This window comes from Eulemur rufifrons, chromosome 14, assembly GCF_041146395.1.
Source record: "Eulemur rufifrons isolate Redbay chromosome 14, OSU_ERuf_1, whole genome shotgun sequence".
Lineage (NCBI taxonomy): Eukaryota > Metazoa > Chordata > Mammalia > Primates > Lemuridae > Eulemur > Eulemur rufifrons.
The window spans coordinates 14260490-14280567 of record NC_090996.1 but is presented as its reverse complement, the minus strand read 5'-3'; the positions used below and the strand labels follow the sequence as shown (position 1 = coordinate 14280567).

Sequence of the window (20078 nt, the reverse complement as noted above, 5' to 3'; positions counted from 1 at the left end):
TGGCAGAGCAGATGCTAAATCAAATATGCTATGTCTACCTGTGGTGCAGAAAACATCACGTTGGCGCCTCTTTTGTTGTAATGGCATTTGGTTGTAATTGTAACGCGTGTTGTCTGGGTAACCTGTCACCTGTATGTTATTGCAGCCAGCACAGCAAATTGTAGGTGCTGTAGGAAAAATGGGAAGACAATTTCTAAAGACTCCGGTTGGTGTTCATAGGGGAAAAAAGAAAAACATCTTTTTGCACGACTCACTTTACATCCTGAAACCTTGAATCAATGTTCCCACTCTGGCAGCTCGGCCTTCAGAGTATATAAACACCTCTGCAGTCCGAGCTTTCGTAATCTATATCAAAACATGTTCTTGCATTTCCAAAAGAGATTAACAGCATGAAACACTGCCAGGCGCCTAGAGGAAAAAACACTTGCTTATTTGCGTAAATATTTTACTATGGAGAGCTTTTAGTGCGTAGAACCTTCCTTTGGGGAATGCGGCTGTAGCCGCCTGAGTACGGCCACCACCCCCGCCTTCGACAGACTACTCCACACACCTGTGAACACTACTGAGCTAATGCGATGCATGAGCTCTGCAGCCCCCCAGGACTGCCCACGCCAGACCCTCTCCCCGACCACCGACACCTCCCCACAGTCAGGTGGCTGCCTGCCTTCGAGGGCCTAACACTTACCTTCAGCTTATTACCAAGGGTGTGCGAGGACTCAGCTGAGAATTAGGAGCTCAATTGGATGTAATCTGTGTTTGCAGATTCATCATTCGACCCACTGTTGCGTTTGTTCACTCCCAGCCCTCAGATGGATAAATTGGAAAACCAGCAAGCCACAGCCTCTGGGTGAGGCTGTGTGGGCCTCCTGGCTGATTCAGCACTTGTGGGTTCTCTGACCGATTCACAGATGTTGGTGAGGGCGGCCCCCCTACCCACTCACTGATGGCAGCTACCCAGGCGTCAGCAGCACATGCCCTACTGATGGCCTTGCCGTGGGAGCCTGAGCTCGGGGCCCCAGCGACGTCCCACTGAACAGGCTTTCTGTGTGCCACGGAGCGGACCGTCCATAAGTGGTTTGCAGCCACCTGAAACGTCTCCCACGCCGCCCACGTCGCATCATCTTTGGTCTGATCAAGAAGCCGAGACCCCCACAAGGCTACCAGTCTGTGGTCCCACCATCTTAGCACCTCCTTTCTATGTCTTGTGAATGGATGGTTCTGGAACTTGTCTCACACCCGTAGCACACACCCTTTCTCAGCTCTTTTAAGATATGTGATTTCTCCTGCATCTTCTAGGTGTGTTCAGAAACCCTCTTAGGCCTCTCACTCCGTGTTTTTAATCTTCAATTTGGATCAATGCTCCCGGTAGTTGACCCTGCTCCTTGAGTGCTTGTATTATCATAATTCATCCAAACCTTAAAAATAGGCTTTTCTCCAGCCACATTTCACCATCAGTATTGACTCGGCTTATCCATTCTTTCCTGATGCACACGAGAGTCTTCTTGACTTGCGTTGCTGAAATTCAAAGCGCTAATGGTTTCTGATCTTGCTGTAACCGTAATTACATAACTAGCCTTTTCCACCGAAACACTCTTATCTCCCAACACCATCTATCATTATTCTCTGAAAATACAAGGACTGTCACTCAGCTGCTTTTAGCCATTTATGCACAGAAAAGGCCTCCTTTGCATTGTCCACTGAGTCTAGGACTTTTTAAATGTGTCAAGGTAAGATATAGGAAGTAATCTGTATGTTCGACAGACCGAGGTGTGGGGACCAGATGATACCATTTTTCCTTTAGGGCACATACTAGGAAGGTGCAAATATTACCCAGAGGCTGAGGAATTTTCTCCCTGTGGCTCAGCGTGGAAACTGAATCAGAGGTAGAAATAATAACTCAGATTTCTGCAATTAGGAACAAGTGACATTGTGCTGTACGATTTACATACATTATCTCAGGGGCTGCATCCTCTCCGTGTTAGAGTGGCAGAGGCTAAAGTTCAGGGGAGCCGAGGGCACCCCTGCCGCAGGCACCCCCCCTTATCCACTCAGTGCAGTATTATGCAGTCATTAAAACTCTTGCTTCTGAAGGGAAAAAATGCTTTGATATGTTGTGTGGCAATAGCAGAATGAAAACCCCCATATTTAGAGTGAAAATCTAGTTTTGGTTAAAATTCATATGCATAGAAAAATGATTACCAAAAAAAATTCCCAAGATAGCAGCAACTATCTCTGAGTGGGGAGATGGCCTCATGGCGGACCTGCACCCTGTCACCCAGCGCTCTCCCCTCCCAGCTTCCAGGGGCTCTGCCTGGGGTGGGGGGACTTTCTCTGGCTGCTAGAACCTGCTGGGCCCTTAGGATTGAGCCAGACTCCTAGGGGGTCCGCCCGACAGCCCTCGGCCAATGCCACCGGGAGCCGGTGGGTAAATCCACAGCTCCCTCCCCCTCTGCGTGGTGGGGAGGAGGCTAAAGTCTTCTCCACCCGCTCCCCAGTGGGCAGAGCCCAGCCCGGGGGGTCCCTGCTCTGGTGCCCGTGCCCAAGTTCATCAGCTTCCTTCCCTGCCCGTCTCACTTCTACCCACCTCCTCTCTCCCTGGGCCGCCTCCCACGTCACCATTTGCACCCCAATGCTTGCCTCGGGTTCTGCCTCTGGGGGGCCCACCCTAAGGCCATAGATGTTTTCTCATTTCAGGGGTTTTGTCCTGCTGTTTTGGATGACGTTTATAATAAGGAAACAAACTACGTACAATCTTAAAAAGGCAAACCCCCATCCCCCAGGAGCGCTGTGGGACTTAGGGGCTGAGAGCTGTAGAGCCACATCCACCCTGGGCTCTCCTGAGTGGAGCCCCCGGACTCGGGCAACGACATTTCATAGAGGAAAGTGACTGTGCTGGGGCGGAGCCCAGTCAGTGCACACTGCCGGCCAGCTCCGCAACAGTGACTCCCACCACGCCTGCAGACGCGTGACATCCACAGTGCCTTGTCCCCGTATGGCCTCCCTGGGAGCATGCACTTCCCCTGCTTCCGGTCTGCCTGCTGCCCCCGTGTGCGTCCCCAGTGTGCTCCTTGCAGGTTGTTCTGTCCTCTCAGAGTCGGTGGCTTCACCTCCAGCCGGCTGCATGGCGCTGACCCCGGGCCCACCTTGGTCAACCTCTTTCCCGATGCTGCACCTGACGCTCTTCTAGAGGGTCTGGTTTCTTTGGCACTTTCTGAAACAATTTGTCCTCCCCGGACAGGAATGTCACCCGCTGGAGGTCTGCTCTGCGGCTGTGCCATAGTCAAGCCCCCAGCACCACGATGTGGGCTCACTGCTTCTAGACGCTGTGCGGTTTCTCCCACTCTGTCATGATCACCGTCAGAATACCCTGCTGAGGGACTTGCTGAGAATTATTTTCTATTCTGTCTCCCTTTTCTTCAATCGTCATAACCCTATCATTTTACAGCAGGAAGGGGCTCAGGGAGACAGCAGGGTGTCCCGGGGATACTTGGGCTGGAACCCCGAGGGACACTGGCCCAGCCCTGCTCACTGTGTGCTCGTGGCAAACCCCCAACCCTGTCCTCTGCTGTGAAATGCAAATGCTAGTATCTGCTCTCAGAGCGTCGCAAAGCCTAAACGAGACAGGTATGAAGTGCCTGGAATGTAGAGGCCCCTGATAAGTTGTGGCTAATTTTTAGGAGATTGTCACTAGCAAGAGATGGGAACCTGAGGGCCATAGAGAGGTGGGACTTGCCCCAAGCCGGAGCTTCTGAGAGAGCTGCGAGGCTCACACCCGCAAGAGACAATCCAAACATGCCTGGCAATGCGGCATCCAGCGCAGGCGAGGCAACACAGGCCTGCGAGAGGAGGAGGGGGGCGAACGCAGAGCCACATGCAGAAACCCGCGTGGTCCAAGGCGTGGCTGAGGCCAGGGTCACCCCGGGGAAGCCGAGAGAGTCAGGTGCAGCCGTGGCTAGAAAGGAGGGTCTGGTTGTCTGAGAGACTGGGTCTCACTTAATGCCCACGTTCTGTGGTTCACGAAGACGTGCCTTTGAACAGAACCTTCCTTTCCTCACAGCAACAGCCTGGTCTGAGCAGAGACAAAACACGAAATAGCAGTAGAGATTAAGTCATAAGGAGAACACATCTGTAAGAGTGTATACACTCTTGCTTCTAAGAGTAAATAATACCTCATTAACTCACTTATTAGTTGAAAGGCAATTTGAATTTTTCATCAGGAGTCTTAATCACACACAACTTTCCAAAATATGAAGTAAGAAATCCAGGGAGCTAACGTGGGCCGCTGGAGATTGCAGGAGACGTGCATTAACAGGCGTTGGGAATGCAGGTCTCGTGTTAGTTCCACAGATGTTAGAACTGCAGATGTTAGAGCTCGTGTTAGTGCCCACAGATGCTTGGAGAGCACGTTGCATCGGGTATCTCTGCTGTCCTGGCTGTCCGAGGTTCAGGCACGTTTTTTCACACTGTGAAGAGGAAATCTGTTCAGCCGCTGTGCAAATCAGCGAGGTAATCCCACCCAGATATTCCGTGCGTAGAGCAGGCTGAAACCTACATGTACATATGTTAGTGTGTTTCTAATGTAACTTGATTTTTGCTGCTATGGGGACGATTTGTATCTCTTCATCACAGGAACGATATTCAAATGCCTGAACTACTGGGTCGCACATCGTTCTTGATGTTTTTCAAGTATCATGTTTGATTATGTTCTTGTTGGTGATGTTTATGTCTGCCCATGTAGCTCTGTGCTTTATTATGAAGTTTGGTTTGTCTTTGGGGAATATCTTTCTTTAGTTTCTTTAGTTTGAAATTATGTGGATGATGGTGATTGGCCCTTGGCCAGTTGCTTTTTGTGCTGGTCACAGATTGACTTTCCTCCAGCTGTCAGGTGGACCAAGGCCCCTGGCTGACACCTGATTCTATGTGCGGCCGGCTTTGGCCTTTATCTGTGAACCACCGTCCCTTGTGGACCCAGCTTTGATCTCCCCTGTGAGCTGCTTTCATGCTATTCGTGCCCGCAGTCCCAGGTTGCGCAACAAAGTGCCAATGCTCCGAGTCACAACAGCATGACTGTAGCGATATGACTCACGAAAGCCAGGGGAAGACAGACCGAGAAGGTTAGAGGTGACGTGGAAACGCTGATTCACATAGCTTCCAAAGCAGTGGGTGATTGTCAAGAGATGTAATTCAGAGATAATAAATCAGATAACAGTGATGTCAATGCATTTAAATGTATAAAGGCAACTACTAGGAGAAATAAAAGCAATAGCGTGACTAGCCAAGGTCGTGTGACAGAAAGGCAGGGCTGAGAAGAGGGCGCCGTGCCAACCCCATCACCGTCGGCAGTGAGGAGGTAGCAGGTGCTCCCCGGAGAAGCCGAGGATTGAGTCCATTGCGCAAATTGAAACTTTAAGGGTAAGTACTAGAAGATCCAACAACCAGTGATAGACCTTCCAAAGGCTCAGGGGGGGAAACACACAAACAGCACGGCAAACGCCAGTGAGAAGGGCACGGGCAGGACAGGGGGCCCACGAAGCCACGGTGTGCGGAAAAGGAGGAGGCATCTTCCTGCGCCCGTTTCCGTATTCTCAGCTCGTGGCCAGAAACACACACAAGAAACCCGGATGGAGCTTGCTTGGGAGAGGGGAGGGGGTGCCTGGCTCAGGGTGGAGGGAAACGTGCTTTGTACCGTCTGCCTCACCCTTGTGCACTGTTTTTGAGACATGTGAATATAATACAATTCAAAAAGTAGTAATAGAACATTTTAATGCCTTTAAAAAGAGAGGCAGCTTAAGTCTAGAAGTTTTCCAAGCTGAACACGGATTCCATGACCAGAGATGCTGTGTTCCTAGTCAGAAGGCAGCTGCCAAAGGCCTTAGAATTAGGACGGTTCTCCCGGCCCCCGGGAGGCAGGAAACTGCTGGGAAATATGCACATCAGGGGGCGCCCCGCTGGTGGAGCACCTGCTCTTCACCTCGAGCAGTGCTGAGCACGCGCACGCAGCCAGCTCTGTGAGGCCTCATACAGTCGGGGATGTTGCTCCTGCTTTACAACAGAGGCAAGAGAGGTGAGCGTTTGTCCCCAGGTCCTCAGGGGCCAGGCTGGGAGTTGGACCATGTCTGTTTCATGTTCACCATCCTGTCCTGGAGCTGCCAGGCCTCAGGCACCTGCAAAACTATCACAGCTTCAGTGCCTGGGGAGGACCGGAGGTGCTCAGAATAAAATCCGTGGAGGCTGTATAAAAAATGATAACTCTGTGGTCGGGACAGAGGCCACCAAGACACCACAGGGCAAAGGGTCTGCTAGGGACAGCATCCTGCGAGCTAGAGGAGCAGAGAGAACCACCACGATTATTTTGTAATGATAGTAAAGCCAGGAGCGAGAGTGCACTGACCGCTGGGCCTGCCAGGTCCTCAGGAGCGTGAGCTCCTGGAACCCTCCTGGCAGCCTACAAGGTGTCTCCTGTTATCCCCCAACATCGTCTCACAAACTGCGACTTGGAGAGGCCACCTCGTGCATTCACAGTCACATAAGGGAGACTTTGCAAGGTCCGGATTCCAGCCCATGAGCGCCACTCTAGGGCGTGTGTCCCCCCTGCTATGGGACACTGTTTTTGTGGGAAGTGTGCTCATCTGTGTAGCATGGGGGGCTGAGGCCGGCTGGGCCACATTCAGAAAGCCCCCAGGGCAGCAGGGCACCACAGCAGGGAGAAGAGCCGTCCACAGAGCGGGGCAGTGGCCGTGTAGGCAACGCAGGGCCTGAGTTCAGGGTCCTGCAAACACCGGGGCCTACAGGTGGCATCATTAAGGACAGGGCAGGGCAGCGTCTCACAGTCTGTGTGGTGGTGACAATGCTGGCCATGGCCTGCGATGGCTGCGGGCCTGGTGTTAGGGCAGCTTGAAGTCTGACCTCCGTGTAGTTGTCTCTTGGCCTCCCAGATGGTGGCCGGGAGAGCTTGTTAAACAGTTGGATAAACGACAAAATGCAGGAGCTGGGAAGATGCCAGCAAGCTCGGTCGCCAGTGGAGCCAGAGCCCGTGTGAGAAAGAAGAGCAAAAGGAGTGGGGGCGCCTCACCCAGGGTAGAAGGACGGGGGCCTGGCAGGTGTGGCTCACGCAGCCCCGTGGCGAGGTGGAGCCGGGGACGCCCCTCTCAAGGTTTGCCCACGAGGGGGCAGAGCTGGCGAGGCCACAGTGCGGCTCCACCTGGTCGGTTTCCTCTTGTTGAACCTGAGCGGTTGGGCTGTGGCTAATCCTTTTGGATGCCACTGTGCCCCGTCAGCTCTGGTTGTAATCCGTGCAGGGGCTCCGCAGCTGGGCCACACGCTGTCTGTGAGCCCAGGGGGGGCTGAGCCCCATGTAGACGTCCAGGCCGGGTCTGGAGAGGAGGCAAGGCCTTTTCAGATGCCGGCGGGGAGGCCTCAGGTGGCCTGGTCAGAGGGGTTTGATCGTTCATAACATCTGATGGACCACAAACCCTTCCTAATCAGGGAACTTAGAGACGTTGAGAGCCACCAGCCCTCCCTCGGCTGATGCAGAAGCTCAGGGAGGATAATGTAAAGTGGAGCCGCCTTGCAGGAGCTGTGGCGGGTGGGGGCAGCTGGCTACCGGGAGGGAGCCGGGGCTGCAGCAGACAGGACTGGCAGGAGTGAGGGCTCTGGAGCTGTGTGACCTTGGGCAAATGCCTTCCCCTCTCTGTGCTGGGTGAGGAGGGAGAGGGAGGGGCGGGAAGGCCAGAGTACCCAGGAGTAGGGGTGGGCACCCTGGCACTGGGGGCGTTCTCTCTGTGTGTCAGCATCTTCAGGAAAGACAGAACTGCTTTCACGCCTCGTTCCTGTGAAGGGTGAAGAGGGAAGCAGGTTGCTGGGGGAACACGCCCAGAGGCCCCGCCCTCCATCGCGCGGCAGGACGCCCTTTCAGGGCTCCAATAGCTGGCAGACGAATGGCTTGCTCCGCGTTTCCAGCCCAGGCTCATGCGGGGTGGGGGCCGTGCGGGGCTTCCCCAGTGTCACGAGTGAATGGCTAAGCAGCTCCTGTCCCCGCCCTCGCAGGGTACCAGATCGCCTACCGCCTGGCCAGCAGCAGCCCCCACACGTTCACCACGGTGGAGGTTGGCGCCACGGTGCGGCAATTCACAGCCACCGAGCTGGCCCCAGAGTCCGCGTACATCTTCCGGCTATCGGCCAAGACCAGGCAGGGCTGGGGGGAGCCTCTGGAGGCCACCGTCATCACCACGGAGAAGAGAGGTGAGACCTGCAAGCCGGAGTCTCGCTGCTGCAGACGCCGGGGAGGGAAGATGGGCTCCGATGGGTGCTGTGGGCCTGGTGGGTGTGGCCTCCTCAGCCAGGCCCTCCATGGTCTGTGGATTCCAGGAGGCCGGGGCCTTCCCTTCGGAGCAACGGAGGGACCTGAGCATTTATTAAATACCCACTGAGCCAGACACAGAGCCGGGCATGTTACTGTATAGCATCTGCATAGCACGGCCTTTAGCCACACACCTACTCTCTCAGATGGGTGAGCTTATCCCAGGTTTAAAGACAGAGAAAAGCTCTCAGAGAGGGCATATAACTGGTCCAGGGTTGCACAGAGTCATCGGGTTTGAGTGTAAGCCTCCTGAAGGCAGCTCCCTGGTCTCTGAGGTTCAAAACCACGTCCCCAGTTGAGTAGATGCTCAACAGATGTTTCTCCTAAGCAGCGCGCCTGCTAGTAAGAACTGCCGCTCATGAACACACGCTCTGCTCCCAGCACTGGGTCAGCTGCTTGATGTACTTTATGTGGCCCAGCCTCACTGCAGCGGGCAGGAGCATGGTATTAGCTCCGATTTTACAGATGAATTGAGGAAAGTGAGACAGACTTGTTAATTTGCCCAAGACATACGGCTGTGGAGCTGAGACCGGGATCTGCCTCTGACAGTCCACAAGGCCGGCTCTTCCCACGAGAGTCTGTGGGGGGCTGCCGTGTCTGTGGGCTCCACACCAGGCAGAATCAAGGCTGCAGCCCCGGCCCCACCTGCAGATCCTGACGACATGGCCAGGCCCAGAGATCTTGCGGGAAAGAAAGACAGGAAGGAACTCCCCTGGCTCTGGAGCTGTGTGACTTTGAGCACGTCCCTTCCCCTCTCTGTGCAGTACGCTAGAGGGTGCTGCAGTGGGCCCCCAGGGCTGACAGTGTTGTCCTCAGAGCGCCTGGGGAGTGGGCGGCGTAATGCAAGTGTCAATAATGTGAGCAGGTGTTATTGGTGCCTCAGTGACGATTTCACTACAAAATCTAAGGCAGACAATTTAAGGGAGCAACGAATTGAACTCAGAGTGCCTGGAACACAATTCGGTCTGAAATCACACAGGCTGCGCTCGCTCTCACTACTCACCTCGTGAGGCGTGGCCACATCTGCTGCCTTCCTTACCTCCCACGGAAGCATCTAGAGGTTTTGCTGGCCCGGAGGCCAGTGCTACACAAGGTGCAGTAGCCCCCGAGGTCGGTGGCAGCCGAGTGACTGAGCCCAGGTTGAAGGCCGGGGTTGTCCCGCTCCAAGGCCTGCTCTGCTCTTAGCCGTACCTTGCCGAATCCACCTGTCCTTCATCTGGGATTTCCTGAAAGGGCCACAGTGCAGGGCAAGCTGACTTTAAGAGCAGACTGCCCTGAGAAGGAGACAGCTCTCATTTTTTGTTTCCAAACTGGCGCTCAGATGACGCAGGTGAGTCAGGCCTTCACAGCCGTGATGCGTGGATCTGCGCCAGGCCGGGGAGGCCGTGCTGATTTGTTCTGCTGCCCGGTCTCTGGACTGAGTCCCAAGAGCTCACCGTGTCCCCAGCCCCCCACCCTGCCATCAGGCCCTTCCCTGCCGGCCCCAGAACCCACATGCTGCATCTGGCTCCCAAGTGGCTCCTTCTCTTTCTTCCTTTTCTGGATTCTAAGATCAGAATTTTTTTTTCCAGTGCTCAGAGTTTAACTCTGACTCCCTTAAGCTGTCTACTCTAGATCTTGTAATAAAAACAGTCACAAACACAACACTAACAAGCTGTCTTAGCTTGTTCCTGCCCAACCTGACCCACCTCCACCCAGGGGCTCCTGGACGGCCCCGGTGGGGAGCATTGCTGACGGGCCGCCCTCCCCCCAGCCCACTGCATGCTGCCAATCTGATGTCACTGACGCAGAGCTGGGGACAAATGGCTGTCAGCTCCTGCACAGGGGCTGTGCTAGGGCACGTGGCTGACCACCCCCAGCCAGCAGTGGCTCCCCCTTCCTGTAGCTTAGAATCTTCTAGGGGAGGCTGAGTCTCAGCCCCTCGTGCATCCTGGTCACCCTGACTGGCAGCTCGGTGCTGACCAGCGAGCCTGCTTCCTGGTGACGTGATGGCGACGCCTCCCGCAGAGCAGCCTGGCACTCAGGGCAAGCACGTGCTCCTGCACTGCCGTCACACGATGACTGTTGTGATCACTCACTGGAGGGACAGAAGCCTTCACGTCACCAGGGGAGGGCCTGATGGCAGAGGGGGAATCTGGGGGCACAGTGAGCTCTTGGGAAACAGGGCAGGAGTCTGGACTCGGTCTGGAGACAGGGCAGCAGAATGAATCGCACGGCCTTTCCAGCCTGGCACAGATCCAGGGCCGTGGCTGGTCCAGGGCAAATGGCATATGGAAGCCTGATGTACATGTGTCACCCCAAGCTTCTCTGGAAGGAGAGGGTCCCTGTGACAGCAGCACCTCAGCCACCCGTGCTCCTGTCCTGGTTGTCAGCACAAAGTGCCTTCCGGCGTTTCAGAAAAATGTTAATGATGCTCCCAGAGCAAACGTTTTGACTTTATTCTTCAATGTACCTGTGTAGTTTTACCGTTCATTTCTCTGAAACGTTGACTATGCTCTTGCCATGAGCCAGACACGTGTGCGGGTGCTTCCCAGACGGCACCCACAGACTCTTCCCTACACCCCGAAGTCGGCCCCGCACCCACCCTGCAGGGCAGCACCTGCTTCTCAGGCCCCGAGATCTGGGGAATTTCCGCCGGGGCCTCCTATCCTCAGTCCTGTGGCTCAGGAAGAGGGAACCCCGGAGAGATTTGCCAGGCGCCAATACATCCCAGAGGGGGGCCCTTGATGTGGGGAGAGGGGCTGTCGGCCTGTTACTCCAAGGCCAGGAGAAATCACGGTGCTGATTAAGTTAGATCGAAGCTCTCCTCACAGACTGGTCACTGCGGGCCCGGCAATCAATCGCTGCTTTATTACACGCCACACATTTTAATCAGAATCAATAATCTTCATGATAAACAATTAAACAATTATTCCTCCCTCTGTGGAGTTTCTCTGCTGAAATCGATGGGGTGCAGAGACCTAGGGAGGGCAGATGCTTCGTGCTCGAGGCCGGGCCCCCGTCCCCACTGCTGCAGACCCCGAGTGGCCGGTGGCCCCAGAGGCGCCCTCGTCCCCACAGCAGATCTGAGCAGAGGCCTTAGTGCTTTAGGCTCAGGTCGACTGCAAGGGAGAGGAGAGTCAGTGTTAAGGATGAACTGAGCCCAGCGTCAGAAAAAAAGAGCCCAAAGGGACCTGGAAGTGCTTGGTAGAGCCCCGGGCTCTGCGATCCCAGCTGCCCTTCCCAGACACCTGTGCTCTGTGGTGAGCAGGCCTGGGGCGCCTGTGTGGGCTCACCTGTGTCTGGCTGGCTGGCTGGCTCTGCTCTGAGTGGTGCAGGGGTCATACAGGGGTCTCCAGTCATATCCAAGCCGGGAGCATCCGCAGTCAGCTGTAGGGGAGCCTCACACCCGGGAGGAGGAGGGAGGGCTCTAGACTGAGTGTTGCAGGCAGCACCTGTGGCGTCAGCAATAAATAGCATGACTTCCTGGGGAGCCTCTCACCTGTCCTGGTCTGTCCTCATTTGGTTGCAGAGCGGCCGGCACCCCCCAGAGAGCTCCTGGTGCCCCAGGCAGAAGTGACTGCACGAAGCCTCCGGCTCCAGTGGGTCCCAGGCAGCGACGGGGCCTCCCCGATCCGGTACTTCACCGTGCAGGTGCGAGAGCTGCCCCGGGGAGAGTGGCAGACATACTCCTCGTCCATCAGCCATGAGGCCACGGCCTGCGCGGTGGAAAGGTACTGAGAGAGCCAGGAGGACCCTCCCCGGGCAACCGGGGCCCTGCCATGGGGGTCCCTGCCCGCCTCCTACAGCCGGCTGCTGCCCACAGAGTGGGGAGTCTGTGTGGGCTCAGGAGACGCACCCCTGAGAGCTCATGCCCCCCTTCTTACCTACACTCCCCGGGACAGGGACTCCAGGATCCTGGGTCCAGCAGCCACTTCCAAGCCCACCCAGGCCCCTCCACTGATCCTGCCCTTCCAGGTGTGCACCGCACGCTGGTTCACACACCCGGGCCCCCAGGACTGGCGAGGCATGGAGGAAGGGGTGGGCTTGGATGGTGGGCTCGCGTCCTAGCCCCTCTCCAGGCCAGTCCTGGGGAGAGGAGAGGGTGGGGAAGGGGTGGGCCCGGCCATTGGTGCTGAGGGCCGGAGAGATCCCTTCTCTGTGTGCTCGAGAAGCAGGAGGGGTGGACTGCACCTCTCTGTTGTGTTGTCCTGAGTGATGGCGACGGGGAGGGGGCATGCCCAGGAGACACAGTGAGAATCCACCCACCTGCTCGTGATGACGGAGCTGTAGGCGTGGGCGGGAAGAGTTGCACTGGCGGCGGCAGCGCCCCGTGGCGACCCCATGTGGGCCTCATGACTGCAGTTTGCAGTCTCACCCCTCTTTACGCCTGAGGAAACTGAGGCCGAGAGACTCAGACTAACTGCCCAGACCTCACAGATGGGCAGCTGGATCCCCAGGGAACCCCCGGACCCCACACCCAGCCCAGGCACAGTTCAGGCTCTGGAGTGAGGGGCCAGGCTGGAGTGTGGCTCTGCTACCTAGATGTGACGACAGTGGGATTTAAGCAGGGAACTCCCCCTCCCTGGTTCGAGGACCCAGCACATGCCAGAGCAGAAGTGCATTCTCAGGGAGAGACGGTCAGCAGAGGCATCTAGGGAGGAGATTGTGGGGCCAGAACCTTCTAGGCTCTGATCCAGCTCCCGCCATTGCCACCTGGGGGATCCTGGGCAGGTGATCTATGGCTTCATAGGCACAGTCCTTCTCTTGCAGTGGATTTACGAGGGTCTCTGATATGGTGAAAATCTAGTGTGCGAGCGTCTAAGCACCAAGCTTTCAGCATCAGTCTGCCCTTCGTCTCCGTGTGGCCTTGGAAAAGTCCATCCATGGCCACTCCCTAAGCCTTGGTCTTCTCATCTACGACAGGCAGGGCTGGAGGAATGGTCCTGTTGTCCTTTCCACTCTGTGAGTCCAGGATTTTCCTCATTGCTGACTTTTGGCAAACAGCAGCCAGCAAATGAAGCCATCCAGATAGTCAGACTGTCCTCCAAGCTCCTGCCAGAGTCCGACTGACCCTTTGAACAACAGGGGTGGGACTGGAGAGGCATGGCTCTCGGCCCTGGAGGACAGCGCTGTTAGTGGCAGGTACATCCACCTGAGCCCTGGGATTCTCCTGGCAGGGCCCTGAGAGTCAGACAAGTGCGGCCGGGCATGCCCAGCCTTGCTTAATAAGCCACACTGGGTGTTTAGCTTAATTAGCAATGTGAGAGTGGGTATAAATAACCCCATCCCTTTGTGTAACCATCTGAAAGAAAGAAAAGAAAATCCAACCACTTTTCCTGGAGGCTTCTGAAATCAAACAGACTAATTGCATGCTTGGGACTTCATGTTGGACAGGAGAGGTCCATGTTTCAGGACGGATAGTTTAATTTGGTATAGGAGAAACTGTTGTCAATTTCCTAATGGGCCAGAACTAGGACAAATGCTTCCTCCGCCTATCAATAGAAAGCATGGCACAGGCAGAACCCCAGCAAAGCAATATTTCATACACTGCCATGGTATAATCCCCCTTCCTGTTTAATAATCCTGACAGCTACATTTTACTTAAACCAGTTGCATTAAATCTGCTAGTGTCCAAAAAACGTAAAGAGTTTAACTATCTAAATCTAGTGGCTGTGACTGTATCTAGTGAATATGTGTCTAGGGAGAGGGGTGGGTCTGGGGCGCATCAAGGCATCGCCGGTTTCTGGCTGGCGGTTGAAGCTGGGAGACTGGGTGGGCTCCCGCAGAAGCACGGTAGAGAGGATGAGGAGAAGGGGCTTCAAGCCCAGAGCCGCGTGGAGATTCAGGATGTCACTTAAGGGTGGAACAGTGACAGTGTGAGCTCAGGGGGTGGTGGTCACCCTGTCGTGGTGGGTTCTGCTCTGCTCTGAGCTCTCCCACCGTGACAGGTGTGATGGATCCACACAGGCAACGTAAGGCCAAGAGGAATTACCAGTGGGACTCATTGAGAGTCAACGTGCTGGCCCCAGTGTTGCCACCCAGCCAGGTTCATGTGCCCGCTGCCCGAGAGGAAGCCAATACACTGAGACGGCAGGGTTTACAAGGCAGAGAAAGAATTTATTCCTCATAGCGCTAAGTAGGGAAAAGGAAGAAATTTCTCAAATCCACCTCTCCAAGAATTTGGGAGACAGGGTTTTTAAGGATAGTTGGGCAGGTAGGAGATTAGGCAGTTAGGTTTGTTAATTGAGGCAAAATTATCGGGATATAGAAATCATCTTCTTGTGTTGCTCCAGTCCTTGGGGTCACAATCCCAGTTGACTTGATTTCTTGGTCTGGGCCGCTTGTCTGGGATCCACTGGAATGCGGGGCCTGGAACATACCTTAAAGACCACCTCTAGCTTTCAAAAAGGTGATGTTATCTATGGAGAAAGTTAAGATTCTTTGTAGACACCAGCTATGGGGCGAAGTTAAGAATCTTTATGACCAACAGCTGTGTGGCTACGGAGTAGCAATTATAGATAAGCAAACAGGGGGACAGCGACTAATTATTATCGTTATTTTTAGTTAGGCCTGTGCATTATTTTTAGCGAGGCCCTTACCACAGTTCTCGCCTTGCACCCCTTTTTATTAATCTGAAAGGGCGGTTTCATTAGTTCCACTGGGTTGTTTCTTTTCTTATTCTCACTGTAATCTTTAAAAATACTGCCACTTAGAAATCAGGGGGACTTGGCCGAGGATACTCGTGAGCTTGATATTTTTTGCTCTTCGTAATGTCAGCAGTGAATTCTTACCAAGTGTTTGCAGTGTCTTCAGGATAAATAAAGGCATCAGTGGGTAGTTTTTAAAATGCTCAGGACTCACATATTTTATATGATAACCAGTGTTCATATATGGAGCTCCTCATACACATACGACTCCGCATTTGGCCTGAAGGAAGAGACATTGAACTGTCAGCCACGACCCCCGCCCCCTGACCCCAGAACACTGTGGCTGTGAGGTGAGGTTTGGCTGTGAGGCTCACAGTCTGGAACGGCACACGCACAAACTGGCTTCCTAACCATACTAGCTTCCTGGTTTTGGATGGCGAGGGTTCTCATGGTAGGTGTGGGTAGTGAGGGCCCTGTGTTATCCTAATCTATTTATTTCCTGAGTTTCGGGTGGTTAGAAGTGAGAGTTTAGAGAGCAGGTGTTGTCTCAGAAATGTACCTAAGTCTATTCCATTTCTGAGTTTGGGTGGTGGGAATTTGGAGTGTGCGGAGGGCTGAGGGAGCCGTGCACGGCACCGATGGCTTCCTGGGGGCGACGGCACCGGGGCCTTCCCGAGCCTTCGGGGAGACAGGAAAGGGAAAGTAACATTTGTGAATTGCCTACTGTGTGCCAAGAGCCATTAGACTCCGTGACGGTGGCTATATAAGTTAATTTTCACTCGGCCCTGGTGGAACAGGTGCTTTCTCCATGTTCCTAGATGAACAGGGTGAGACTCAGGGAACCTACCCAGGTTAGTCACGGCAGAGCCAGCATTTGGGTTCTGCTTGGCCAACTCCACAGCAGAGCTGAGTAGCCTGGAAGAGTGAACAGAGAACAGAATTTGGGGGCATTAGAGGTTTGCAGGAGAGTATTCTGGGGTAGTTTGTTCACGTGTTCCCTTACCAAGGAGTCAGTGCAGCCCTGCTCTGCCGTGGAGGGAGCGTGGCAGGAGCGAGGCTGCGGGGCGGAGGCCCGGAGGTAGACCAGCAGTCCAGAGGAGCAGCTGCAGAGGGGTGAAGAGGGAGGCCGGGGTGGATGTGCGGAGGATGCTGCGTGCAGGACCCCAAGCAGGGCCAGGGAGCACATGTGGGAGAGGGGAACCGCTGCTTCAAGTCTCCAGGCCGCTGGCGTGACTCCTGGCCGAGAGGGTTGGCTCCTGCGGATCAGCCCAGAGACGGTTAATCAATCCTTAGTGAGCGAAGTGAGCCTGGCAAAACACGGGGGTTCAGGCCAGGACCCTGCTCCCTGCTCCCCTTTGTCTCAGCCCGTTTGTCTCGGAGCTGGGTCTGGCGCTGCCCGCACACCACTGCATGCCCAGCGTGGCAGGATGGTAGAGAGAAAGGGTCTTCGAGGAGCTTGCGGTGTGGCCCCAAATCCCCAAATCGTTACTGTACGGTGCTAAATAGGGTGATGATAGTTGTTTTGGGAGCACCTACTGTGTGCCAGACACTGCTGAATTGTGCATGTGTCCTCTCACCCAAGCCTCCCAAGAAACCTCAGGGACGGGGACTATCATCCTTATTCCTTCCTTCAACACGCAGTTACTGAGCACGGGGACCCAGCAGCGAATGAGGCAGACTTGGCCCCTGTCCTCGTGGACTTTGAGTCTTGTGAGGAAGACTCAGTCCTTAAGGAAACAGTCAACTACCAAGTGCAATGAAGAAGATGAAAGAAGGGGATGGGTGGAGAAGACGGGCGGCAGGGCTGGGCGTGTACTGTCGCTGTCTAAGGTGACCCCTAAAGGATAATAGTAACAGCAGCTAATATTTAGTGAGCACCTGCGACGTGCCAGACCCTCTTCTAAGAGCTTCACCTGAATTTAGTTCTCAAATCAACCTTATGATGCTGGCACCACATCAGCCCAGACAGACACGGAAGCAGAGCCAGCTGCCCAAGTTTGGCTCGGAGTTAGGAGTGAGGCAGTTCGGGCGCAGAGACCAGGCTCCTGACTGCTCTTTGCTGCTGCCACTACAAGAAGGAGCAGCTGGCCCTGCAACATGCATGGGTCAGTGGGCAAAGAAGGTCTGCCTGTGCAGACCTCCGCAAGGAACGTGTGGGGGTGAGAGAGGAAGTGAATCCGGCGGGAGGGAGCTCATTTCCCTGTCTGGATAGCAGGAGGGCTGATCTGATTAGCCCCTCCTGAGCAGTTCCCCGAGTTCCTCAGAGAGCAGTGATTTGCTGTGCAGGGGTGTCTCTAACAACAGGGGGAGCGAGTGCCTCCCTGGGGAGCTCTAAGCAGAATCTCCCTCCCCTGGCCAAGAAGTTCTGCACCCCCCTCCCCTCTGTGAAATCCCTCTCTTCCTGGGCATTGACACAGTCCAGGGTGTTCGGGGGGCTGCTCCCAGACAGATTCAAGGTCCCCTTAAGGGCCCTGCTCACTGCAGCCAGGAAGGGACCCAGTCCTGAGCTGAGAACAGCCTCCTTGCTGCGGGGTAATCTGTCGTGGCTCACACCGGAGCCCAGAGCTCCCGCCAGGGCCGGGACGAGATTTGCCCTTCCTTCCAAAGCTCCACAGGGAGTGCCGCGGGCAGGGCAGGGTGGCAGGTGCCTGGCAGTCATGAGTCTCTTCCACATTTCAGACTGAGGCCCTTCACCTCCTACAAGCTGCGCCTGAAAGCCACCAATGACATTGGGGACAGCGACTTCAGTTCAGAGACAGAGGCAGTGACCACGCTGCAGGACGGTGAGCAAGCTGGCCCAGAGTGCTTTCCTGGCTGCTGCCTCTGGAGCACAGGACACTTGCTCCCAGAGAGGAGCCCCGCTTTCATCCTCAGCCAGGAGGGTCCCCGGGGAGCCGTGGTGAGCAGGAGAACTCCATTAGTCACAGGCAGCTCAGTGCTCTCCTGTATACCCTGTGGTTGTAAATCAAGGCTTCAAGAGCTTCCAAATGGAATGGAAGTTTCTTTGATTGGCTTCCAAAGCCCCTACTATCCATTAGCATCCCAGAAATTGAATAATTGATAGAGGAGTTAAAAATAAATGTCAGCGGGTAGCTGGGTTTTAAGAGGTTTTCCCAATTTTTCTCATTCACAAGCCACTGTTTGACAATAGTGCAGGTAAGTGATGGAAGTGAGATCTCCTCAAAGCTCCAGGTGGCATTTTCACCCCCTCTGATCTACCTCGGAGGCATTGGGCCTGAAGAGTTATTGTGGTTTCACGTGACCCGGGCTGCGCTGCGCCTGGGAGACAGCTCCATCAGACGCGTCCGGCAGGGCTGGCCGGCGGGTAGGACGGAGGAGAATGGAGGGTGCATAACAGCCGCTGCAGCTCAGATCCCAGGCTGGAAAGCTCAGCACTCAGTTCACCCAGGAGTGCTTTGTAACAGTTCCCTAAACCACCCCAAAGCACTGTCTGTTCCATTTAACGCAGCAGTGGAACGGTTTTCAAATACACCAGTTTCCAGCGGGCTCACCTGGTGACCTCACATCTTCAGTTCTGCTCTTTTTAAGACCTGGAAGTTTAGTTTCTCCGACACAGGCCTCACATGACCTTAGCGACCGGCAAAGGGGCTGAGGGGAACCATTCTCAGCTTCTCAGCAGCGCACAGAGCTGTTCTGCTGCAAACCCAGCGCTCCCAGCCAGGGGAGCAGAGTCTCCCAGGGCCCCTGACAGGCCCCCAGCTGTGCTCTCAGGAAGGGCCAGAGAACCGCGGTTGTCTTTGTAGCTCCTGTTTTCTCACCCAAACTATTTCGTGGGCACTGATCCTGGCGGTTTATTTGAGCCCAGGGGAGACGACTGGGCAGGGCTCTGGGAGAAGCGGCCGTGCATGGGGTGTGGTCCGGTGAGCTTGTGGTCCTGGGTTGCAGGGACCGGTCCTGAGCTCACAGCGTGGGGGAAACCAGAGATGAGGTGACCCGAGAGGTGCTGGAGGCCGAGGCCACTTGTGGCTGGAGAAGCCTTTCCAACGAACCCACTTAAAGTGGGGGCCAGTTTCACGCTGAACTGCAAGGGAAAGGTTTCATTAGAACTAAGTACAAAGCCAAAGCTGGACAAAGGCATTCATTTAATCTTACACTTAACACAATTGAGGTAATATTTGCAACTAAGCGCTCATTCTCAGGATAAAGGAACAACACACACAAGCTGATTTTATGGTCGTAGTGTCTCTGACAGATTGTGCCGGAGCAGGATACAGCAGCCTCTTTGCCAGGCTGTGCATCCAAATGGGTCATTTCTGAAAAAAATATCCAGGGGCCTCTTTAAGCTCCCCGCAGGCCTTTCTTAGCCTTTGATATTCAAATCAGCGCTTTGATGCACCTATCTTGTCTTCTCCTTTTCTGAGATTTCTCTCTGCGGTGGATTTGCATTGTATTTGTACTGCATTTCCTTGCTATCAGCTGGAGATTGACAGGCACAGCCTGACTCCAGGGACCGGGGAACCCCAGCTACGTGGGGAGAGTCCTCTGAGTATGCGATGGTTTCCTGATACATATTTTCTTATTACAGTGATTTTTATGTCCCTGTACACTCTCACACCTTGAGGCAATTGAGAGCCCCTGTAATTGCACTCTAGCCTGAGCAGAGCTATCAGGAAGGCTGGTGAGAGGGCCCACCCTTAAGCTGGAACAGCAGGGGGTTCAGAGGGCAGGGAGGGAGATGATCCTAAAAGCAGAGATGGGAGGGGGAGGTGTGACTTGCGAAGGCGCTGCTGGGGCTGGGAACCAGAGGAGGGACAGGCCTGGCAGATCCAGAGGAGAATCACAGAACAGGTGACACAGGGACGGATCCTGGGTGTGGAGTGGAGGGTGTCTGCCAGACACACAGGCGGGGGCATGGGAAGAAGATCCTCAGTCGTTCAGTGCAGCGAATGCGCAGGGAGCGGAGAGTGTGCGGGGCTTCTGCTGGGTCTCAGGATCTTGCAGTCAGGGAGACACAGTGAGGTCCATGCAATATGCCAAGATGGGACCACACAGACCCCGGAGGGAGCAGAGGGGTGAGCGAAAGGGACAAAGAAGGCCTCCTGGATGGGTGGGGTGATGGGAAGAGTATG

The 20078-nt window shown here is 54.9% G+C and overlaps 1 protein-coding gene across 1 annotated transcript in view; it reads left to right on the top strand.

Annotated features, from left to right (window-relative positions):
- SDK1 (sidekick cell adhesion molecule 1) overlaps positions 1 to 20078 on the top strand; it is an 860282-nt gene that overhangs the window by 759323 nt on the left and 80881 nt on the right. The window contains exons 29-31 of the mRNA XM_069486624.1: positions 8047 to 8241; positions 11871 to 12072; positions 17668 to 17771. Coding sequence (XP_069342725.1) covers positions 8047 to 8241; positions 11871 to 12072; positions 17668 to 17771 — 501 coding nt within the window. The remainder of the gene's footprint in view (positions 1 to 8046; positions 8242 to 11870; positions 12073 to 17667; positions 17772 to 20078) is intronic.